The sequence below is a fragment of the Oscarella lobularis genome, chromosome 15, assembly GCF_947507565.1.
Source record: "Oscarella lobularis chromosome 15, ooOscLobu1.1, whole genome shotgun sequence".
Lineage (NCBI taxonomy): Eukaryota > Metazoa > Porifera > Homoscleromorpha > Homosclerophorida > Oscarellidae > Oscarella > Oscarella lobularis.
This window is the reverse complement of record NC_089189.1, coordinates 820,687-840,395: the sequence shown is the minus strand read 5'-3', so window position 1 is coordinate 840,395 and position 19,709 is coordinate 820,687. Positions and strand designations below refer to the sequence as shown.

At 44.7% G+C, this 19,709-nt stretch overlaps 5 protein-coding genes and 1 long non-coding RNA gene across 8 annotated transcripts; 2 read left to right on the top strand and 4 right to left on the bottom strand.

Moving 5' to 3' along the window:
* The first annotated feature begins 74 nt into the window (after positions 1-74).
* Positions 75-881, top strand: LOC136195803 (small ribosomal subunit protein eS27-like). Its single transcript, XM_065985267.1, has 4 exons — positions 75-193; positions 363-471; positions 575-685; positions 743-881. Exons 1-4 carry the CDS (start codon positions 188-190, stop codon positions 766-768), a joined length of 252 nt encoding a protein of 83 aa, XP_065841339.1. The 5' UTR covers positions 75-187; the 3' UTR covers positions 769-881.
* A 22-nt stretch (positions 882-903) lies between these two features.
* LOC136196243 (uncharacterized) lies at positions 904-4,158 on the top strand. The gene is made up of 8 exons (XM_065985769.1): positions 904-1,472; positions 1,686-2,082; positions 2,146-2,262; positions 2,368-2,777; positions 2,827-2,871; positions 2,926-3,305; positions 3,517-3,593; positions 3,646-4,158. Exons 1-4 carry the CDS (start codon positions 904-906, stop codon positions 2,746-2,748), a joined length of 1,464 nt encoding a protein of 487 aa, XP_065841841.1. The 3' UTR covers positions 2,749-2,777; positions 2,827-2,871; positions 2,926-3,305; positions 3,517-3,593; positions 3,646-4,158.
* Positions 4,159-4,186: 28 nt separating this feature from the next.
* Positions 4,187-5,858, bottom strand: LOC136195964 (uncharacterized). Its single transcript, XR_010672037.1, has 3 exons — positions 5,774-5,858; positions 4,614-4,677; positions 4,187-4,564 (listed from the first exon to the last, which is right to left on the bottom strand). It is a non-coding gene; the product is annotated as an uncharacterized lncRNA (long non-coding RNA).
* A 97-nt stretch (positions 5,859-5,955) lies between these two features.
* Positions 5,956-8,879, bottom strand: LOC136196416 (uncharacterized). The gene is made up of 15 exons (XM_065985959.1): positions 8,782-8,879; positions 8,522-8,674; positions 8,399-8,455; positions 8,301-8,343; positions 8,091-8,145; positions 7,871-8,031; positions 7,550-7,723; positions 7,377-7,485; positions 7,032-7,301; positions 6,869-6,975; positions 6,706-6,797; positions 6,627-6,653; positions 6,497-6,567; positions 6,280-6,441; positions 5,956-6,223 (listed from the first exon to the last, which is right to left on the bottom strand). Exons 2-15 carry the CDS (start codon positions 8,597-8,599, stop codon positions 6,043-6,045), a joined length of 1,587 nt encoding a protein of 528 aa, XP_065842031.1. The 5' UTR covers positions 8,600-8,674; positions 8,782-8,879; the 3' UTR covers positions 5,956-6,042.
* A 34-nt stretch (positions 8,880-8,913) lies between these two features.
* On the bottom strand, positions 8,914-11,581 carry LOC136196415 (uncharacterized). The gene is made up of 14 exons (XM_065985958.1): positions 11,439-11,581; positions 11,337-11,393; positions 11,240-11,282; positions 11,033-11,087; positions 10,810-10,970; positions 10,502-10,675; positions 10,329-10,437; positions 9,979-10,269; positions 9,813-9,919; positions 9,654-9,742; positions 9,574-9,600; positions 9,454-9,524; positions 9,234-9,395; positions 8,914-9,167 (listed from the first exon to the last, which is right to left on the bottom strand). Exons 1-14 carry the CDS (start codon positions 11,514-11,516, stop codon positions 8,987-8,989), a joined length of 1,605 nt encoding a protein of 534 aa, XP_065842030.1. The 5' UTR covers positions 11,517-11,581; the 3' UTR covers positions 8,914-8,986.
* An 88-nt stretch (positions 11,582-11,669) lies between these two features.
* On the bottom strand, positions 11,670-19,629 carry LOC136196414 (serine/threonine-protein phosphatase 6 regulatory ankyrin repeat subunit B-like). 3 transcript variants are annotated; one of them, XM_065985955.1, is made up of 37 exons: positions 19,491-19,629; positions 19,305-19,352; positions 19,101-19,230; positions 17,889-19,043; positions 17,685-17,833; positions 17,530-17,628; positions 17,326-17,475; positions 17,178-17,270; positions 17,022-17,120; positions 16,866-16,970; positions 16,719-16,817; positions 16,558-16,656; positions 15,604-15,702; positions 15,458-15,556; positions 15,300-15,404; positions 15,144-15,242; positions 14,985-15,083; positions 14,831-14,935; positions 14,680-14,778; positions 14,532-14,630; positions 14,374-14,481; positions 14,217-14,315; positions 14,050-14,148; positions 13,889-13,996; positions 13,726-13,824; positions 13,567-13,665; positions 13,412-13,516; positions 13,252-13,350; positions 13,103-13,201; positions 12,947-13,051; positions 12,798-12,896; positions 12,644-12,742; positions 12,489-12,593; positions 12,332-12,430; positions 12,171-12,269; positions 12,016-12,120; positions 11,670-11,962 (listed from the first exon to the last, which is right to left on the bottom strand). In XM_065985955.1, exons 4-37 carry the CDS (start codon positions 19,030-19,032, stop codon positions 11,876-11,878), a joined length of 4,554 nt encoding a protein of 1,517 aa, XP_065842027.1. In that variant the 5' UTR covers positions 19,033-19,043; positions 19,101-19,230; positions 19,305-19,352; positions 19,491-19,629; the 3' UTR covers positions 11,670-11,875. The 3 variants fall into 3 exon arrangements, 2 of the variants coding, with proteins under 2 accessions (XP_065842027.1, XP_065842029.1); XR_010672183.1 differs by having other exon boundaries at positions 11,926-11,962; positions 12,171-12,205; XM_065985957.1 differs by lacking the exons at positions 19,101-19,230; positions 19,305-19,352; positions 19,491-19,629 and having other exon boundaries at positions 17,889-18,592; positions 18,643-18,783.
* Between the last annotated feature and the right edge of the window lie 80 nt (positions 19,630-19,709).

Sequence of the window (19,709 nt, the reverse complement as noted above, 5' to 3'; positions counted from 1 at the left end):
GGCCCTCATGGCGCGTTTATGTCCATTTATGGTATTCGCTTAGTGCCCGTATGCGATTGCACTTGACTGCGCAAGCTCGTTCCTCTTCGTGCACGTGATCTTCGCGAACAGTAGCTCGGCAGCAAAGCGAGTGTAACTCTCAACGAAAGATACTTTCTCGTTCTTTTCCCGCGATTTTGTATCGATAATGCCGGTACGAGTGGTTTTTCGACGCGCGAGAACTAGCGATCGCGTCGCGTTCGAGCCGCGAGACGAGTCGCCTCCGCGAAAGGAGAAGCGTTACGCGTTCCTCGCGGCTTCGCGCTTCGGCGACGATCGTTTTATGTCGTTTTCTAACGTCTGATCGCTTTTTCGTTGCGTAGCTGTTCCGCGATCTGCTCAATCCCAACGTCGAAGACGAAAAGCGCAAGCACAAGCTCAAACGGCTCGTCCAGAGTCCCAATTCCTACTTCATGGATGTCAAGTGCCCGGGTACGTATCGACCGGTCGCGTCGCGCGCTTCGATTCGTCGCGTATAGTGATCGGGGCCCCTTACGAGGACACGCACGTGGTCAACGGTTCTCGTTTCTCGTAGGGTGTTACAAAATTACGACCGTTTTCAGTCATGCACAGACCGTCGTACTGTGCGTAAGCTGTTCGACCGTTCTTTGTCAACCTACCGGCGGCAAAGCGCGACTCACAGAAGGTGGGTGGAGTCTGTGAATTTTTTCCGCACGTGCTAATCCACGTGGATCGTTTTTAGGCTGTTCTTTTCGCCGAAAACACTAAGCAAGTCGAAGTGTAAAAAAAATAGTATGAGGAAAGAAACAGCAGAAAGCTCATTCTACCGTAGTTAACAGCCTCGGGCTTTTTGTCAATCAATAAATTCCGGGTGGATTAAATATTTGTGTTCGCGCGCGCTAGATGTACGGCTTCGTCGTCTTTCGTCGTTTTCTCTCGCTCAGCGGACGCGAAATCAATCGTTTTCTCGCGGAGTCCAATGCGGCGACGATTCCACGCGTTCTCGACCTCTTCGCGCGCCACGGCGACACGTTCAGTCGCGTCAACGTCGTCACCGCCTTTCACGTCGTCGCAAAGAACAGCCGCGCGCTTTCGCCGCAATCTCTCGTCCTTCTGCACGGCGACGGGCGCTTTCGGCGTCTCTGGAAGCGAATCGAACGCGAAATCGAAGCCGGTTCGATCGACCGCGCCCACTTGGCGTCGATCACGTGGTCGGCGGGAATGCTTCGCGTTCGCGCTCCGTCGTTCGTCGCGCACCTATCGCGACAAGTCAAGACGCACGTGACCGGCATGAAAGCGCGCGAATTCTGCTTCGTCGCGCACGGACTCGCGCACCTCGGCGGCGGCGGCGGCGGCACGCGAAACAAAAGAATATTCGAAGTTCTGCAGAAAGACGCAATGTCCCGGATTGACGGTCTGGGACCCTTTCAGCTGAGCATGCTCGTTTGGGCATTTGCCCGTGTGGGACACAGGTACATAGGAATGATATACCCTTTCTATGAGATACAGTACTGTAGTCTATGAATCAATTAATCAATTAATTAATTAGCCCAACTTATAGAACTTAGTTTAGTCGTACTAATGTTTATATTGATTTTTTCTGCTGAGGCTCTTTGTAGAGTTTTCTCATCCCTATGTCATGTGGGGGAGATTGCATACATATATGTCTTTATCTTTTATATTAGATCTGACGACTTCCTTGGGAAATGCGTCGATAGAGCGGAGGTCTTGTGCGACGACTTCTTGCCCAAGTCCGTCGGCGTGATGGCGTGGTCGTTGGCCGTTCTGCATTATCCCGTGCCGACTTTGCTTTCGCGTTTCAGTCACTTGGCTCTGGACCAAATCGATGAGTATTCCGTTCAGGCAATAAGTAACCTGCTCTGGAGCGGAGCCGTCTTTCGAACGTTGAACGAGAAATTGACGGGAACTGTTTTCGCAAAATTAAATCGCGTGCTAAATGACATCGGAGCGAGAGCGTGTCCCAAAGAGACCGCTCCCTCTCCAACCCTTCTTTATAAAAATCTCGATGCAATACATAGCATGTCTCAGCTTGGAAACAAGTCTTTGTCTTCGATATATCAGGTACGCCAGTTTGGGGAGGAATTTGCGCTGTGTTCTGTTGTGTGACCGTGTTTTTTTATAAAGGTTGATATTGAATTGGCGAGTTTAGGTATGGAGTCGTTGGGCTTTTCGAATCAGTCTCGTTCGCTAGTTCTAACTCATCTGAAGAAGAGAAGACGGACTCGTCCTTCATTATTCCAAGTAAGTAATGATAGTGACTTCCCATGGGCCACAATCCCCAATGTACTGTAGCTCAAGGGCCCTCTCCCTCTCTCTCGGTTAGGCCTTGAGTTTGTGTTCTTTTAGTCGGCTGTCAGGGACGTTTTGCTCGAACTTGGACTGAAACCCTTCCCTGAATATGAAACGGGATTCTATTCCGTTGACTTTGCTCTCTTCTTTCGTCCTTCGCTACCCGGGACAGACGTCACCTTCGAAGGCCTTCGAAGCTGTGTGAGCGATGGGGGAGAGGAGACGTCAGCGCGCGTTGCCGTCGAAGTGGACGGGCCAGCGCATTTTGGCTATTCCAAGCGACTTCCTCTAGGCCATACGGTAATGAAACGAAGACAGTTGGCACAGATGGGCTGGAAAACCGTATCTATTTTATATTGGGAATGGAACGCTTTGGATGATGTCATGAGAAAGCAATTCGTAGCGGAGATGATTATTAGAGCACTGAGTCGATCTTAAGAGGCGTATGTCCCATCGCTTTTAGTCAGGTTAGGAGCATTCCTTCATAGAAGTTATCTAGACTTGCTGTCTCATTAGAGAATACACCCAGCCCAGCATTGGCCTCTCGGCCACGTGGAAGAGGTGAGCTCTTATGCCCATCGTTAGATTTTCACGTCAAATTATTCCTTTGAGCAGGACGATTTCAGCACGTGCCTAATTAGTGTGCCGCCGACCATTGGATCGTCTCGCCCAGTCACGGGACGGCAGCGCATCATCTCATTGGCTGACGCTTGCAAGCTGGGCCGGCCCATCGCTCCATTCAAACGACTAACGGTCGACTCCGCACGCACGCAAACCGTCGCTGCTCCTCTTCCCTCGGCCGTCGGTCATTCTTTCCTTCGTCTTCGACGTTCAATGGTCGACGATCTTGCACGGTAAGCGAATCAATCTCAACTTACGTTCGTAGATCGCGCACACGAAGAAAAGAGATCGATCGAATGTCAGCAGCAGAAAAGAAAGGAGCCCGCGCGACGAAGACCACGCGAACGCAGAGCCTTCTAAAGCATTCGACGCACGTAAGAGATGGGAAACAGCGCGACACGTGAGAGGGGCCTCTTAGGCAGCTCATTCTCGCGAGTTCGCGCCCAGCATAAAAAGGCGTTCTCAGTGCGGCCGTTTGCATGCGTTCGCAAGCATTTTGGAGGCGTCGCTCCTTTTCCACGCTATCGGATGACCGGCACGATTTATCTTCTTTGATTTCTCTTTGTTCGCCTGCATGGCGCATAGGCCGCGGCACACCTTCTAAAAGCTGCAATCAACAATCAACTCTTTCGTCTTCGAACAGCAGGGCCCCCCGAGCGAAGGTAGCATTGATCATTTAATCAGATTGTAGCTGATGTTCCGTATTTTTTGTAGATGCCCAGTTCATATGCGGGGATTGACGTGGACTCGGAAGACGCGTGTGAACGAAGAGAAAATGAAGCTGTACTGTTAGTGTAGCTATATGAATCTTGTCGTTTTTTATAGTTTTCGTTTGCATGCTTTTTCGTACTGTAGTAGTGTAGTGTAGGCGCACAATGCGCGCGCGCGAGCAGGACTCCGTAGCGCCGCGCGCCCTCGGAGTCCTGCCTCTCGATCGATGCAGATAGTGGCGCGCGCTTTCTCGCAACGCTCTGACTTGCGACAACGTGCGTTACTGTCTGCATCGGAGGGCCCTGATACAGGTAGAGTTGGAGCCGCTATGCAAAAATTTTCGCTCTTGATCAACAAGAGCACTTACGTAGCTTAGGGATCTGCGCGCGCGACGTGAAATGGCGTACCATGTATGCTACATCATTTTACGTCGCGTGCCACTTCCGCTCGTAAAAGTAGGCAAAGCTATGCTCAAAATTTTTATTGCAATATCCCGGATGTATATAATAAAAAAATTAAAAGTCCTCTCTCGTCTCCCCTTCCTCCTCCTCCTCCTTCCTCCTCCTCCTTGGTCCTTGTTGGTTGGTTGATCCTGCGCTGCCGCTTGACCTCCTGGCCAAGCGGTGAGACTGAGACTGCAGTCCCCACAGTGAACTTTAACCCAAGTCCACAGGGGGTAGGCACATTATCCTCCAGCCTCCAAGGAGCGAGACTTTCACCCAAGTCCCCAGGGGAGAGCACATTAGCCTCCAGCCCACAAGGAGGGAGACTTTAACCCAAGTCACCAGGGGAGAAGCTGATTAACCTCCAGCCCACAAGGAGGGAGACTTTGACCCAAGTCCCCAGGGTGATGGCTTCGTCTACTTCCTCTTCTTTCTTCATCGAAACATCGTCAGATTGATCCGTTGGGGAGAGGAGAGAACTAAAATAAAATTAGAAACCAGTGCACTCAAATCTATTGTCCTATTTACCTTGAATTGGCTGAAGAAACGCCGTGGTGGAGGAGGGAATTGATCCATGTGTTCATATAGGCATCTACAAAAAATTCCAATTTTAGCCAAAAATTGAGGCGCGAGGTCCTATTGGTATCGCGAGTTCAAACAGGCAACCCATCCCCATTGTTTGGTAAAGAAATCTTAGGAATCGGAGAGGTCACCAAAATGACCAAAAACCATGGACTATAGCTCACGGTTCCATAAAAATCTCAACTCACGGATTTCCAACTAAACGCGCTAGATCTACTCTACTTTATGAGTAGAACAACCCTACGAGGTCAGACAGTTTGTACGCATCAAATTTCACACGAAAAAAGACCACTTCCGGTACGCCTTAATATTAGCCACACCCCTCAAAAATGCCAAAAAAATTGGCGCTCGACAATTTTGAGACTGTGGAGTTAACTAGGTACTAAATCTCTATGATTTCACGTAGAAATCGTGGCGTTCTGGGGGATGCGGTTTTTGACCAAAAACCATGGACTATATAGCTCACGGTTCTCTAAAAATCTCAACTCACGGATTTCCACACAAACGCGCTAGATCTACTCTACTTTATTAGTAGAACAACCCTACAAAGTCAAACTGTTCGTACGGGTCAATTTTCACACGAAAAAGACTAACTTCCGGTACGAATTAATATTAGCCACACCTCTCGAAAAAGCTTAAAATTCGAGCCATAGACAATTTCGAGAAAGTGAAACTAGCTAGGTACTAAAGCTCTATCGTTTCACGTAGAAAATTCGGAGTTCTAAGAGATGAGGTTCTTGACGAAAACCATGGACTATAGTTCACGGTTTTTGAAAAACGGCACTCACGCAAATCTCCTATCTGACCGCCTCAAACAAGGAATCGGCATTAGTTTAGACGTTCGGTATCGGCTGACCTACCCTGCCTAACAAATCTAAGGCGAAAATAGCGATCGAAATTCGGGAGGGAAACGAGGAGCCGTTCGACTCCTTTTCGGCCATGAAAATCGCACGACAGCTATCTATAGAGCTATAAAATTCTTCTAAACGTGCTTTCGAACGTCTAATAACGACGTTTTGAAGGATTGCGCGAACATTCCCTTTTTCTCGACTTCGCAACGGCGGTAAACGTTCGTCGATGCATTTAAAAAGACAACAGTGCCGTACCTGAGCGGTTTCGTTCACAATCGAGTCGTTTTTCGTCATTTTCGAGCCATTTTCCTGCGACCACGTGCACTCCAATAGCGCGCTAAGTGACGTCACAGAATCGTAGGGCAAACCCGGATAGTAGGTCATGTGATCATTGATCCATTGATCATCTTCCTGTGCGTTCTAAAAAAACAATGTTAATCAAACGCCAGCGGCTTCCTAAAACCCATTATCTGTGCATCGGCATTGGCGTTCAGCAAGAATATAGGTCACATAAAAAACATAATTTACTCTTCTTTCTGCTTCTGTAAACTGCTTGGCAAATTCACCGACAGAAGCAGCGATATAAGATAAATAAACGAGAGTAAAAAAAAGGTTAAATGATAATCAAGAGGAAATCCTAGATGACTCGCATCGTCACTGATGCTCCAGGCGAAGACCGATCCGGCAAAAGACGGTGCCACAGTTCTAAAATTCAATAATAATAAACATACAGTATTCAAACTACGAGACCGTCTAAATACCTCGCTAGAGAGCTCAGCGAAATCCCAATGCCATTGATGGCACCGACGTAGTGATTCGGCACCGAATTATTAACAAAAAGGAAGATCATTATGAAGTCGGCGCCCAAGCAAAATCTTAGTATAACGGAGGTCGTAAACAGAGACGTCCATAGGAGATAGTCACTGAAATAAAAAGAGCTAAAAATATTTTGAAAACGTCACTGGTTCATTGACTTACTTTTCTATGGAAGTTAACGTAGGCTGAAGTGCAGTGAAAAACGCTAAGATAATGCAAGTCACATAATACGCCTATACCAATAGAGATATACTGTAAGAGTGCATTGCATTAGAGCATGGTGGTATCTTACCCTTAGAGACCCCAGTCTTTTCTCAAGCTAAAGCCAAAGAATCGTCATCTCGTACTGGACTCTCTTTGCATGCTGTTACCCTGTGAACGAAGAAAATTTGAAGAGGAGTTTGCACGACAGATATGACTGCCTGATAAATTCCTATTTCTTTCTCGCTAAAGCCTAATCCTCCTAAAAATAAATAAAAAATAAACGACATCATTCTCAAAGTGAGCATACTAAGACGTCTATATCTCTATCACCTCTGAAACGTTTCGTTGCCATCCATAGGGTTAATAATTCGTCAAAACCGATCGAAGCGAAGCCTATAGTACAGTACGTGGCAATTGCCATTCTCGAATCATACGATCTAAAGTTGGAGCATGAAGTTGGAGAATTTTTATCCCAGTGTCTTTCTATTCGTACTTCAGTATACTCCACCACGTCGACTTTTTCAGTGCAGTTGCACTAGCGCGACTCGCTCGTCGTCTCAGACCGCGAAATCGCATCCACATGCCATTGCTCTTCTTCCCCCCGCGTGAAGATACGACCGGCTCTAATTCAATGTCTCGAGCATTCGTTTCCGTCTCGACGTCATTGTCCTTGATTCTTTCTATGCTAACCGTAGCTTCATCTTCTCCTTCGGAACGATAACGTACAGAAGTCTCTTCTTGGAGTAGATTGTACGCGGCGTCGCTACAAGAACAAATAGGAAGAAAATAAATAAATAAATAAATAGACTGCGTCATTTTCTTCTCTTAGACGACGAACCGTTTCTCCAATGTCTCCGGTAGAAAGAAATAGACTAGTACGACACCAAACAGAACGAGAGACGCGGTTACAGCCGAGGGTAAGAAATACGGAAACGTTTCAAGAAACCCTTTACGATCAACAAAGGCGTATATCATTACGTTGAGCACAGATATCTCTTCCCCCCTTTCTACCGTTTCCTGAGAACGTATCGGGATACTGTCGAACGGGTTCGGCGAGGAGTCCGCCGAGAGCCGGGCCAATCACGAGACCCACTCCCCAGGCGGCTGCGATGAACGTCATTCCTTTGGCCTGATTGGTGTCGTCTGAAACGTCGGCTATGGTAGCCTTGGTCGCACCTAATACGCCTAGAACAGAACACAGAACTTTAGTACAGTATTAGAGTAAAAAAAAAACACACAACTATCGCGATATATGAAATTTTGCAGTATTGAGTGCATTCGCTTGGAGCGACGCTTCCATAGGAATTCTTCCCCTATAACCCTTCTACGTACCGTTACTTGCTCCGCTTAGTCCTCTCGTCGCCAGTGCCCATGCCAAGCCTGTCTTCGTGTTGGTGAAGGCAAACATTAACGTGAACGCCGCCACGGCGGCGCCACTTGAAAGAATCGTCAACCGGCGACTTTTCTTATCCGAGAGAATTCCCCAGAAGTAGCTAAAAATAAAAAGCCAAAGTGTCAGTGATTTTTTAATTAGTCAATTAATTCTGCCTACCACGTCATGAATTGACCGATGAAGTATGAAGAAGCCACAAGCCCAGCGTAGTATCCTAGGAAAAAAGGTTGCTTAGCATCCCACGAACGAGGACTTAGGAATTTTCGGACATAGTCTAAACGTGTTCTAAGAGTCTCCTGAGTTCGTTGCTCTGGGACTTTCTGTAGCTGAAGAGCTCTCAAGCTAACCGAGGGGTCCTATCTCTTATACCTGTGTCTTCCGACTGTATGAATTCGCCGTTGATTTTAAATTTCTGCGTATGAAACGCGTTTCTGAGATGTCTCGACGGTATTTTTGAGCTGTCTTACCCTGATCATCCACGGCAAGAAAGGAAAGACCATTGATACAGTCGTGGCGACGGCTATCTACAGATAAAAGGCGTTCGCGTTGTTCGTCTCCAGCATCTATGGTCTCACGCGCGTTTCTCTCACCAGATTCACAAAAGAGACCAGAACGACGCGCCAGTTGACAGGCGTCGGCTTAGACTTGCCCTTAGGCTCGGTCTCCATGCTTCAGTCGCTGCCTTATCGTAACAACGACGCTGAATCCGAGTGAAGCCCCAACGCACGTTTCACTGGCGCACGCTAACAAAATCAATAATCAAAAAGAAAATCACACAAAGAACACACAACAACTGCATACCAAAATACAAAATACGTGCACTTAAAAGATACTTACCAGATCAAATTACCTTATCCCTTATTTCAACATCTGCTCCTCTTTCAAGTAAAGCTGATGCAGCGTTTGAGTGACCCTTACGACAGGCATGAAACAGCTTCCTGTGCTTTCTAAAAAAAACAATGTTAATTAATCAAACGCCAGCGGTTTCCTAAAACCCATCTCTGTGCATCGGCATTGACGTTCAGCAAGAATTTAGGTCACATAAAAAACATAATTTACTCTTCTTTCTGCTTCTGTAAATTGCTCGGCAAATTCACCGACAGAAACAGCGATATAAGATAAATAAACGAGAGTAAAAAAAAGGTAAAATGATAATCAAGAGGAAATCCTAGATGACTCGCATCGTCACTGATGCTCCAGGCGAAGACCGATCCGGCAAAAGACGGTGCCACAGTTCTAAAATTCAATAATAATAATAATAATAATAATAAACAAATTCAAACTACGAGACCGTCTGAATACCTCGCTAGAGCGCCCAGCGAAATGCCAATGCCGTTGATAGCACCGACGTGGTGATTTGGCACCGAATTATTAATAAAAAGGAAGATCATTATGAATTGAGCGCCCAAGCAAAACCTTAGTATAACGGAGGTCGTAAACAGAGACGTCCATAGGAGATAGTCACTGTAATAAAAAAAGAACTGAAAAGATTTTGAAAACGTCACGGGGTTAATTGATTTACTTTTCTATGGAAGTTAACGTAGGCTGAAGTGCAGTGAGAAACGCTACGATAATGCAAGTCAGATAATACGCCTATGTACCAATATAGACATAAGAGTACATTAGAGCATGGTGGTCTTACCCGTAGAGACCCCAGTCTTTTCTCAAGCTAAAAGCCAAAGAATCGTCATCTCGTACACTGAACTCTTTGCATGCTGTTACCCTGTGAACGAAGAAAATTTGAAGAGGAGTTTTCACGACGGTGATGACCTGATAAATTCCTATTTCTTTCTCGCTAAAGCCTAATCCTCCTAAAAATAAACAAAAAATAAACGACGTCATTCTCAAAGTGAGCATACTAAGACTAGACGTCTCTATCACCTCTGAAACGTTTTGTTGCCATCCATAGGGTTAATAATTCGTCGAAACCGATCGAAGCGAAGCCCACCGTACAGTACGTGGCAATTGCCATTCTCGAATCATACGATCTAAGTTAGAGAATAAAGTTGGAGAATTTTTATCCCCCCAGTGTCTGTCTAATTCGTACTTCAGTATACTCCACCACGTCGACTTTTTCAGTGCAGTTGCACCATAGATATATGAGAGAACACTAGCGCGACTCGCTCGTCGTCTCAGACCGCGAAATCGCATCCACATCCCATTGCTCTTCTTCCCCCCGCGTGAAGATACGACCGGCTCTAATTCAATGTCTCGAGCATTCGTTTCCGTCTCGACGTCGTTGTCCTCGACTCTTTCTATGCTAACCGTAGCTTCATCTTCTCCTTCGGAACGATAACGTACAGAACTTTCTTCTTGGAGTAGATTGTACGCGGCGTCGCTACAAGAACAAATAGGAAGAAAATAAATAAATAAATAGATGCGTCATTTTCGACGAACCGTTTCTCTAATGTCTCCGGTAGAAAGAAATAGACTAGTACGACACCAAACAGAACGAGAGACGCGGTTACAGCCGAGGGTAAGAAATACGGAAACGTTTCAAGAAACCCTTTACGATCAACAAAGGCGTATATCATTACGTTGAGCACAGATATCTCTTCCCCCCTTTCTACCGTTTCCTGAGAACGTATCGGGATACTGTCGAACGGGTTCGGCGAGGAGTCCGCCGAGAGCCGGGCCAATCACGAGACCCACTCCCCAGGCGGCTGCGATGAACGTCATTCCTTTGGCCTGATTGGTGTCGTCTGAAACGTCGGCTATGGTAGCCTTGGTCGCACCTAATACGCCTAGAACAGAACACAGAACTTTAGTACAGTATTAGAGTCAAAAAAAAAACACAACTATCGCGATATGGTATTGAGTGCATTCACTTGGAGCGACGATTCCATAGGAATTCTTCCCCTATAACCCTTCTACGTACCGTTACTTGCTCCGCTTAGTCCTCTCGTCGCCAGTGCCCATGCCAAGCCTGTCTTCGTGTTGGTGAAGGCAAACATTAACGTGAACGTTGCCACGGCGGCGCCACTCGAAAGAATCGTCAACCGGCGACTTTTCTTATCCGAGAGAATTCCCCAGAAGTAGCTAAAAATAAAAAGCCGAACAGTCAGGGATATTCAATTAATTAATCAATTAATTCTGCCTACCACGTCATGAATTGACCGATGAAGTACGAAGAAGCCACAAGCCCAGCATAGTATCCTAGGAAAAAAAGGTAGACTCACATTGCTTAGCAGGATGCCACGAACGAGGACTTGGAACTTTAGGTTCTAAGAGTCTCCTGAGTTCGTTGCTCTGGGACTTTCTGTCGCTGAAGAGCTCTCAAACTAACCGAGAGGTCCTATCTCTTATACCTGTGTCTTCCGACTGTATGAATTCGCCGTTGATTTTAAATTTCTGCGCATGAAACGTTTCTGAGATGTCTCGACGGTTTTCTTCGAACTGTCTTACCCTGATCATCCACGGCAAGAAAGGAAAGACCATTGATACAGTCGTAGCCACGGCTATCTACAAAAGGCATTACGTTGTTCGTCTCACGAGCGTTTCTCTCACCAGATTCACAAAAGAGACCAGAACGACGCGCCAGTTGACAGGCGTCGGCTTAGACTTGCCCTTGGGCTCCGTCTCCATGCTGCAGTCGCTGCCCTGACCAGCCTGACCAGGGATCCCTGCCCCCTGACGGAACAGCAAGGACAGCAACGTTTCACTAGCGTACGCTAGCAAAAATTCAGTAAGTCAATAATTCGACAATTACCTGCTTGAAAAATGGCGTGACTCACAAGACAAAGTTCAAGTAAGCTTTCCTAACCATCTAAGGTGCAAAAGAAAATAGTTGCAGAGGTTACTATCTGTAACTGCCTCTTCTCTGACCTAACTGGCTAACAGTCACTTGTCTCTCACGAAAATTGTGCATACCAAAATACAAAATACATGCAATTAAAAAAAAGATCTAGTGGTGATTCACGGTGATTCTCAAAAAGTATGCAGTCTCATCGCTTATCTAATCTTTGAAGTAAAGCTGACGCTACTTTTGAGTGACGCTTACTGCGAGCCTGATGAAAAGCCGTTTTACCGTCCTTAAACGAACATTGGGAACAAATGTCAAAGACCATAGAGGTTGAGAGTTTACGCGATTCCGCAAATTGACTTCTATGCCTGCATGCTCTAAAAGCCAAACGACGCAATCTTCGCTGTCAGAAGAGACTGCACACACATGCAATCCACTGTCGCCATTCTAAAACTAATTGTGAAGATGATAACAAATAAATACTTTCCAAGGGGAACCTTGTCTGTAGCAGTCATTTTGCAATTAGCTTTGCCTAAAACAACCAGAGTATTTTTGTCACCGCTCGCGCAACCGCAAAGAAAAGGAGTCCAACCGTTCTAAGGTGCATGTCGAGACATGCAAAGAGAACATATTGTTAGCTGTCCTATATGTACTGTACCTCATCGCGCATTTCAACATCTGCTCCTCCTTCAAGTAAAGCTGATGCGACTTTTGAGTGACCTTTATAACAAGCAACATGTAGAGCAGTTTGACCGTCCTAAACGGACATGGGAAACAAATGCCAAAGACCATAGGTTGAGAGTATACGCGATTACAGATTTCCGCAAATTGATTTCTATGCCTGCATGCTCCAAAAGCCAAACGACGCAATCTTCGCTGTCAGAAGAGACTGCACACAAATGCAATCCACTGATGCTATCCTAAAACTAATTGTGAAGATTACAACAAATAAATACTTTCCAAAGCGAACCTTGTTCGTAGCAGTCATTGTGCAATTAGCTTTGCTTAGAACAACAAGAGTGTCTTTGTCACCGCTCGCACAACCGCAAAGAAAAGGAGTTCGCCCGTCCTAAGGTGTCGTGACATGCAAAGAGAATTAACATATTGCATGTTAGTCGACCTACCTTGTAGCTTATTTCAACATCTGCTCCTCCTTCAAGTAAAGCTGATGCGACTTTTGAGTGACCCCTACGACACGCATGATGTAGAGCAGTTTGACCGTTCTAAACAAAAATTGGGAACAAATGCCATAAAGGCAAGGTTGAGAGTATACGTGATTCCGCAAATTGACTTCTATGCCTCCTTCCTCTAAAAGCCAAACGACGCACTTATCGCTGTCAGAAGAGTCTGCACACAAATGCAATCCACTGTCGCCATCCTAAAACTAATTGTGAAGATGACAAAAAAATAACTACTTTCCAAAGCGAGCCTTGTTTGTCGCAGTCATTGTGCAATTAGCCTTGCTTAAAACAACCAGAGTATCTTTGTCACCGCTCGCGCAACCGCAAAGAAAAGGAGTCCAGCCGCTCTAAGCAGTGCTTCGACACGAAAAAAAGAACATATTGTTAGCCGATATACCTCATCGCGTTTTTCAACATCTGCTCCTCTTTCAACTAAAGCTGATGCGACTTTTGAGTGACCTTTATAACAAGCAAGATGTAGAGCAGTTTGACCGTTCTAACAAACATAGGAAACAAATGCCAAATTAAGATCATAGTTTGAGAGTATACGCGATTACAGATCTCCGCAAATTGACTTCTAGGCCTGCATGCTCCAAAAGCCAAATGACACACTCTTCGCTGTCGAATAAATATGCACACATATGCAATCCACTGTCGCCAATCTAAAACTAATTGTGAAGATGATAACAATCAAATACTTTCCAAAGGGAACCTTGTCTGTAGCAGTCATTGTGCAATTAGCTTTGCCTAAAACAACTAGAGTATCTTTGTCACCGCTCGTGCAACCGCCATGAAAAGGAGTCCGACCGTCCTAAGGTGTCATGACATGTAAAGAGAACATACTGCATGTTAGCCATTCAAAAATATATACCACATCGCTTATTTCAACATCTGCTCCTCTTTCAAGTAAAGCTGACGCGACTTTTGAGAGACCGTTACGACACGCATAATGCAAAGCAGTTTGACCGTTCTAAACAAACATTACATGAGAACAAATGCCAAAGAGGCGAGGTTGGGAGTATATATATATATACGCGATTCCGCAGATTGACTTCTATGCTTGAATGCTCCAAAAGCCAAACGACGCACTCATCGCTGTTAGAACCAAAGTATGCACACAAGTGCAATCCACTGTCGCCATCCTATAAAACTAATTGTGAAGATGACAACAAATAAAATACTTTCCAAAGCGAACCTTGTCTGTAGCAGTCTTTGTGCAATTAGCTTTGCTTAAAACAACCAGAGTAGCTTTGTTACCGCTCGCACAACCGCAAAGAAAAGGAGTCCAACTGTTCTAAGGCGCATGCATGTCTCGACATGCAAAGAGAACATATTGTTAGCTGCATGTCCTGTATACTGTACCTCATCTCTTATTTCAACATCTGCTCCTCTTTCAAGTAAAGCTGATGCGACTTTTGAGTGACCGTTACGACACGCACGATGCAGAGCAGTTTGACCATTCTAAACAAACATTGCATGAGAACAAATGCCAAAGAGGCGAGGTTGGGAGTATATATACGCGATTGCGCAGATTGACTTCTATGCCTGCATGCTCCAAAAGCCAAGCGAGACACTCATCGCTGTTAGAACCAAAGACTGCACACAAGTGCAATCCACTGTCGCCATTCTAAAACTAATTGTGAAGATGACAACAAATAAATACTTTATAAAGCGAGCCTTGTCTGTAGCTGCCATTGTGCAATTAGCTTTGCTTAAAACAACCAGAGTATCTTTGTCACCGCTCGCGCAACCGCAAAGAAAAGGAGTCGAGCCGCTCTAAGCAGTGCTTCGACACGAAAAAAGAACATATTGTTAGCCGATATACCTCATCGCTTATTTCAACATCTGCTCCTCTTTCAAGTAGAGCTGATGCGACTTTTGAGTGACCTTTAGAACAAGCTAAATGTAGAGCAGTTTGATAGTTCTAAAAGCAAACATGGAAAACAAATGTCGAAGACCATAGGTTAAGAGTATACGCGATTCCGCAAATTGACTTCTATGCCTGCATGCTCTAAAAGCCAAAGGACGCAGTCTTCGCTGTCAAAAGAGACTGCACACAAATGCAATCCACTGTCGCCATTCTAAAACTAATTGTAAGATGATAACAAATAACTACTTTCCAAAGCGAACCTTGTCTGTAGCAGTCTTTGTGCAATTAGCTTTGCTTAAAACAATCAGAGTATTTTTGTCACCGCTCGCACAACCGCAAAGAAAAGGAGTCAAACCGTTCTAAGGTGCATGTCTCGACATGCAAAGAGAACATATTGTTAGCTGTCCTGTATACTGTACCTCATCGCTTATTTCAACATCTGCTCCTCTTTTGAGTAAAGCTGACGCGACGTTTGAGTCACCTTTATAACAAGCAACATGTAGAGCAGTTTGACCGTCCTAACCAACATAGGAACAAATGCCCAAAGATCATAGGTTGAGAGCAAACGGGATTACAGAACTCCGCAAATTGACTGCTATGCTTGCATGCTCCAAAAGCCAAATGACGCACTCTTCGCTGTCAGAAAAAAGTGCACACAAATGCAATCCACTGTCGCCATTCTAAAACTTATTGTAAGACGATAAAAAATAAATACTTTCCAAATTAAGCGAACCTTGTCTGTAGCAGTCATTGTGCAATTAGCATTGCTTAAAAAAACCAGAGTAGCTTTGTTACCGCTCGCACAACCGCAAAGAAAAGGAGTCCGACCCTCCTATGGTGTCATGACATGCAAAGAGAACGGATTGTTAGCCAACCTACCTCGTCGCGTATTTCAACATCTGCTCCTCTTTCAAGTAAAGCTGACGTGACTTTTGAGTGACCTTTATAACAAGCTAGATGTAGAGCAGTTTGACCGGCCTATAAAACAGAAGCTAGATAAAATGTAGACTGAGATTATCTTCTATGCAGGGCAGGTTATGAGAACCAAATTAGACTCACACGTCATTTGTTAATTCATAAAGACGGTTTTTTGAATAGAACTTAATTTGTTAACGTGCAGATATGCAAACAGCTTTTAGAACAACGCGGGGCATTGCGAGAAACGAACGGCATGAATAGTAAGTAGTAAAGCAAGTACTGCATGTGAAACGTCGCCCATTGCATGGAGAATATGTTGAACTTCACCATTGGAAGTCTTGTCTTTGGCTCTCAAATGTCAAAAGCTGCAGTGTAACGTAAACTACGTAATGTATAGCTTGTGAGCTAATTGCCAAAACTTTCTGATAGAGAAAGGGATGGGCTTATGGTACGTATAGTTCACGTGTTTGTAATGAGAGCTGTATATACATGTGTACATATGGAGGAGTTGGCAAAATTTCATCGTTAAATCAGTAACACGGTGAACGCTCTATCAAATGCGCAGCGTGTCATTTATCGACGCTTTTGTAAAGCTTTCACTGCACTTGTTTTGTTTTTATCAATGTAAGAATCAAACGGAAAACGCGTCTACTGCTCCTAACGTTAACTTCATACATTTTAACTAGATAATGATGGCCTGCTGTAAGCCATCATGTGATCCCCGAACGCCCTCAGTATAGAGTACTATACGTAGCACATGCCTGCCGTAGAAACTTACGCCCTGGTGTTCGGAGAAAAATAATTACTATCCTCTAAGAGCGGTGTCTATTCTATTATTAAAAGAAATATACGCAAGAGCACTCGCATGCTCCGCGCCTCGACATTAAGTTAGGAAGAACCCATAACAGAAATTACCTGTCCTTTTTTATTCACGTCGCAACCCCATTCGCAGAAAACTTTTATTACTTCGACGTTGCCCTCATCTGATGCATTCATGAGTGAGGTATTTCCGTCCTACATGTTTAAGCAGCTATCAGTTTTAAACTAAAACAAGTTGAAGAAGTATAAGTTGTGACCTTATCGGTACTTTCAATGTTGGCTCCTTTAGCTAGAAGGAACGTAGCAAGATAAGGGCAGTTGCTGTGTGCTGCTGCCCACAACGGCGAGATGCCATTCTACAAAAGCCTATTAGAAAGAAAAGCTAGAGTGTTAAATAAATTTACATTTCCAGCTTGATTGATATCTTCTATCAATCCTTCGTAGTAAAGAAACGCTGCTGCGTGCACCTCTCCAGTTAAACAGCAACAGTGCAGGGGGTAGTTTCCAAACTAAAATCGTATAAGCGTATACAATATATAAAAAGAATAACATTCTCGCACATCATTTGGCTTTGTAAAACTGCAACCATTCTCTCGAAGATATTTCAGCACAGCGACGCTGCCGCCAAGCACACCAAAGCATCCGGTTGCTGTTGAACTCTAAAAAATATAGAGTTCTAGCTTGTGGCGTGCAGAAAATTCCAACACCGCACGTACCGTATCCAGTTTGCCTAGGAAGTGCTCGCCAATTTCTTCAACTACAGAGATATTTCCGCTAAGACACGCCATGTGAAATGCATTGCAACGGTTCTGTTCATAGCAACTTTAGTAGAGTTTATTTCAGCTACGCTAAAGTGCCTTTTACCGCTACGAAGTACGTGCCATGGCACAATTCAACTTCAACGTCGCTAGTGCTTTGTACTTCATAAGGAACATCGGCTCCAGCTAATATTAGCGCTTTCACAATAGCGAGGCTTCCTTTGTAGGCTGCCAGAATCAAAGGACTGACCCCCAACTGTTAGTATCAGAAATCTATGCTAAATGAGAAATCAAAAGAAAACTTTCTTACGCTGTTATTCCTATTGACGTCAGCGCGGTATTTAATTAGCCGATTCACTCCGTCTTCGTTGTCAATTAGACAAGCGTAGTGAAGGGGTGTTGATTCACACTACCATTAATACTTTCAATTAGATAATAAACAAGATCGCGGGATCATCGTTGTACCAGACTTCTCCAATTTTCAAGCCGTCCTTTATGCAAAGCATTGGGAGAAGCTCCCATCTTTAGAAGAGCTTTTAATAGAGCCTTCTTTTTTGATTTGGCTGCCGCAACTAGTGCGAAAGCGTCGATTCTTTTATCGTCTGATATGATTTCTGCCAAAAGCGGTTAGAGCATTTTCTACGCTGATGTCTCGAGTAATCACTATACCTTCGCGAGGAAAATCTTCGTGCAGCTGACGCGACTTTTCAATGTCCAACGTCCATTGAGGCAGGCAATCAATTCTGACTCTCATTTCTTTTAAAGACGAAAACTGATACCAAAGGCATGCAGCAAAGGCCTGCTGCAACGGTTCGTCGTCAAAGAACTCAAGTAGAGAAAGAATGTCTTTAGAAAACATTTGAGCGCAAAATTCTACGACATCAGACTCCACGCTTGAAACTTCGATTCGTAACTTAGGGAAAACGCCTATCAGTAAACTTAAAAACTCGTTGCTTAATTCTTTTCCCTCAAAATCCAAAGCGGACATTCCAATAAAAACCAGCGAGATATTTACGATGTTACTAGCTGCAAGAATGAGGCTCTTTTCCGGTTTAGAGCTGTCGTCAGGGTTTAGAAATCTGAGGTTTAAAAAAAGTTTCAAATGCTTTCTGACAAGCTTTTCTAAAGCTTCTTCCATCTGAAGAAGATCTTTCTTATAGCCAGGAGGAATGAAAACAGTTAGAGTTTCTCGTTTCAAAGAAGTTTCTGGTGGTTGAGCCGGAACGAGTTTAGTTTTTCTTGGCGAAAGTACGTCTTGGTACGCCTGTACAGAACGAGTCGTCGTCAAATCTGTTTCACTTTTGCTGAAAGACGTAGAGGCTGATCGAGCAGCTCTTCTGGAAGCAAGAGGAAAAGAAGGCATCTTCCTCGGTCTGCGTTCACTTACAACATCAGATACCATATCGGCTGTGTCATAGAGTACCTTTTTAAAATAATCAAATTCCCATCGAAAAGGTTTCAATGCTTTAGTAATTTGGCTTTCCAGAACGTTGTTCAAAGCACTTTGCATGTCTTCTTGTTTGTTTGGAGAAAGAAGAGAAGCAAATCTTTTACATGATATTGATTCGTTCAAAATAGAAAGAAAAGCTGTGTACTCTTGATCCGACTGAGTTGGGAAAAGGCAATCGGCTAGTAGATACCGAGCTTTTTCCGTATTAATATTAAAGCTTCGGATTTTATCGTACTCCCGTTTCGAAATGAGACGACGGGAATACAACGCTTCAAGAATTTCGTCCACTTTCAATCCATTTACTAATGCTTCCATATGAGGCCGCACGTACACTTCCCACGGATCGAGGGACCTGACGGCCATGCTGAAACAATCTATAAAACAATAGTGCAGAGAACACGTCACTGCTAAAATCTACTTTATTTGCTCACTCGAAAGAAGAAGCGACGAGACAATAATCGTCTGGCAAATGGTCCAATTAGCACCCAGCGCACGTGTGCACAAGCTCGTGTGCAGAGGCTTAGCAGCAGGTCGCAAATCACTGTGCAGTATATGACCCCACTGTTTTCACCAGCAAAGATTTCGTAGAAACGTGTATCACACAACTTTGCACGCGTCATTACAAGAGCACGTACCTTAGTAGACTAAATCAAACTCGTCGCCTTTTGACAATGCGGCTTGAGCTAAAGAGAAAACAACGTTCTTAATTCTAGCTACTGCAGTGTAAGTCAAGAAAGAGGAAGAGAAACCCAGTCACTTCTCTTGCTTCTCCCTATCTCTAATGGCAATGCGCCCGACTAGCAGTGGCTCAAGCTACTCACCAGAAAATTTGGTAATAGGGCCCAGAAATTGCAAGGTAGTTCCGATAATCGCCGCGACAGCGCAGGACGTTAGGGGTTGCTTTTCCCAAAGAACTGTATCACGTGAAGGCGTCGGAGTGTTCGCGTGCATCCAGAACGTAGGAGGCCCTTTGAACTCTAAAAGAGAGTGGCCTAGGTGAGATGGCCTTTTAGTCAGAATACAACCAACCATACATATAG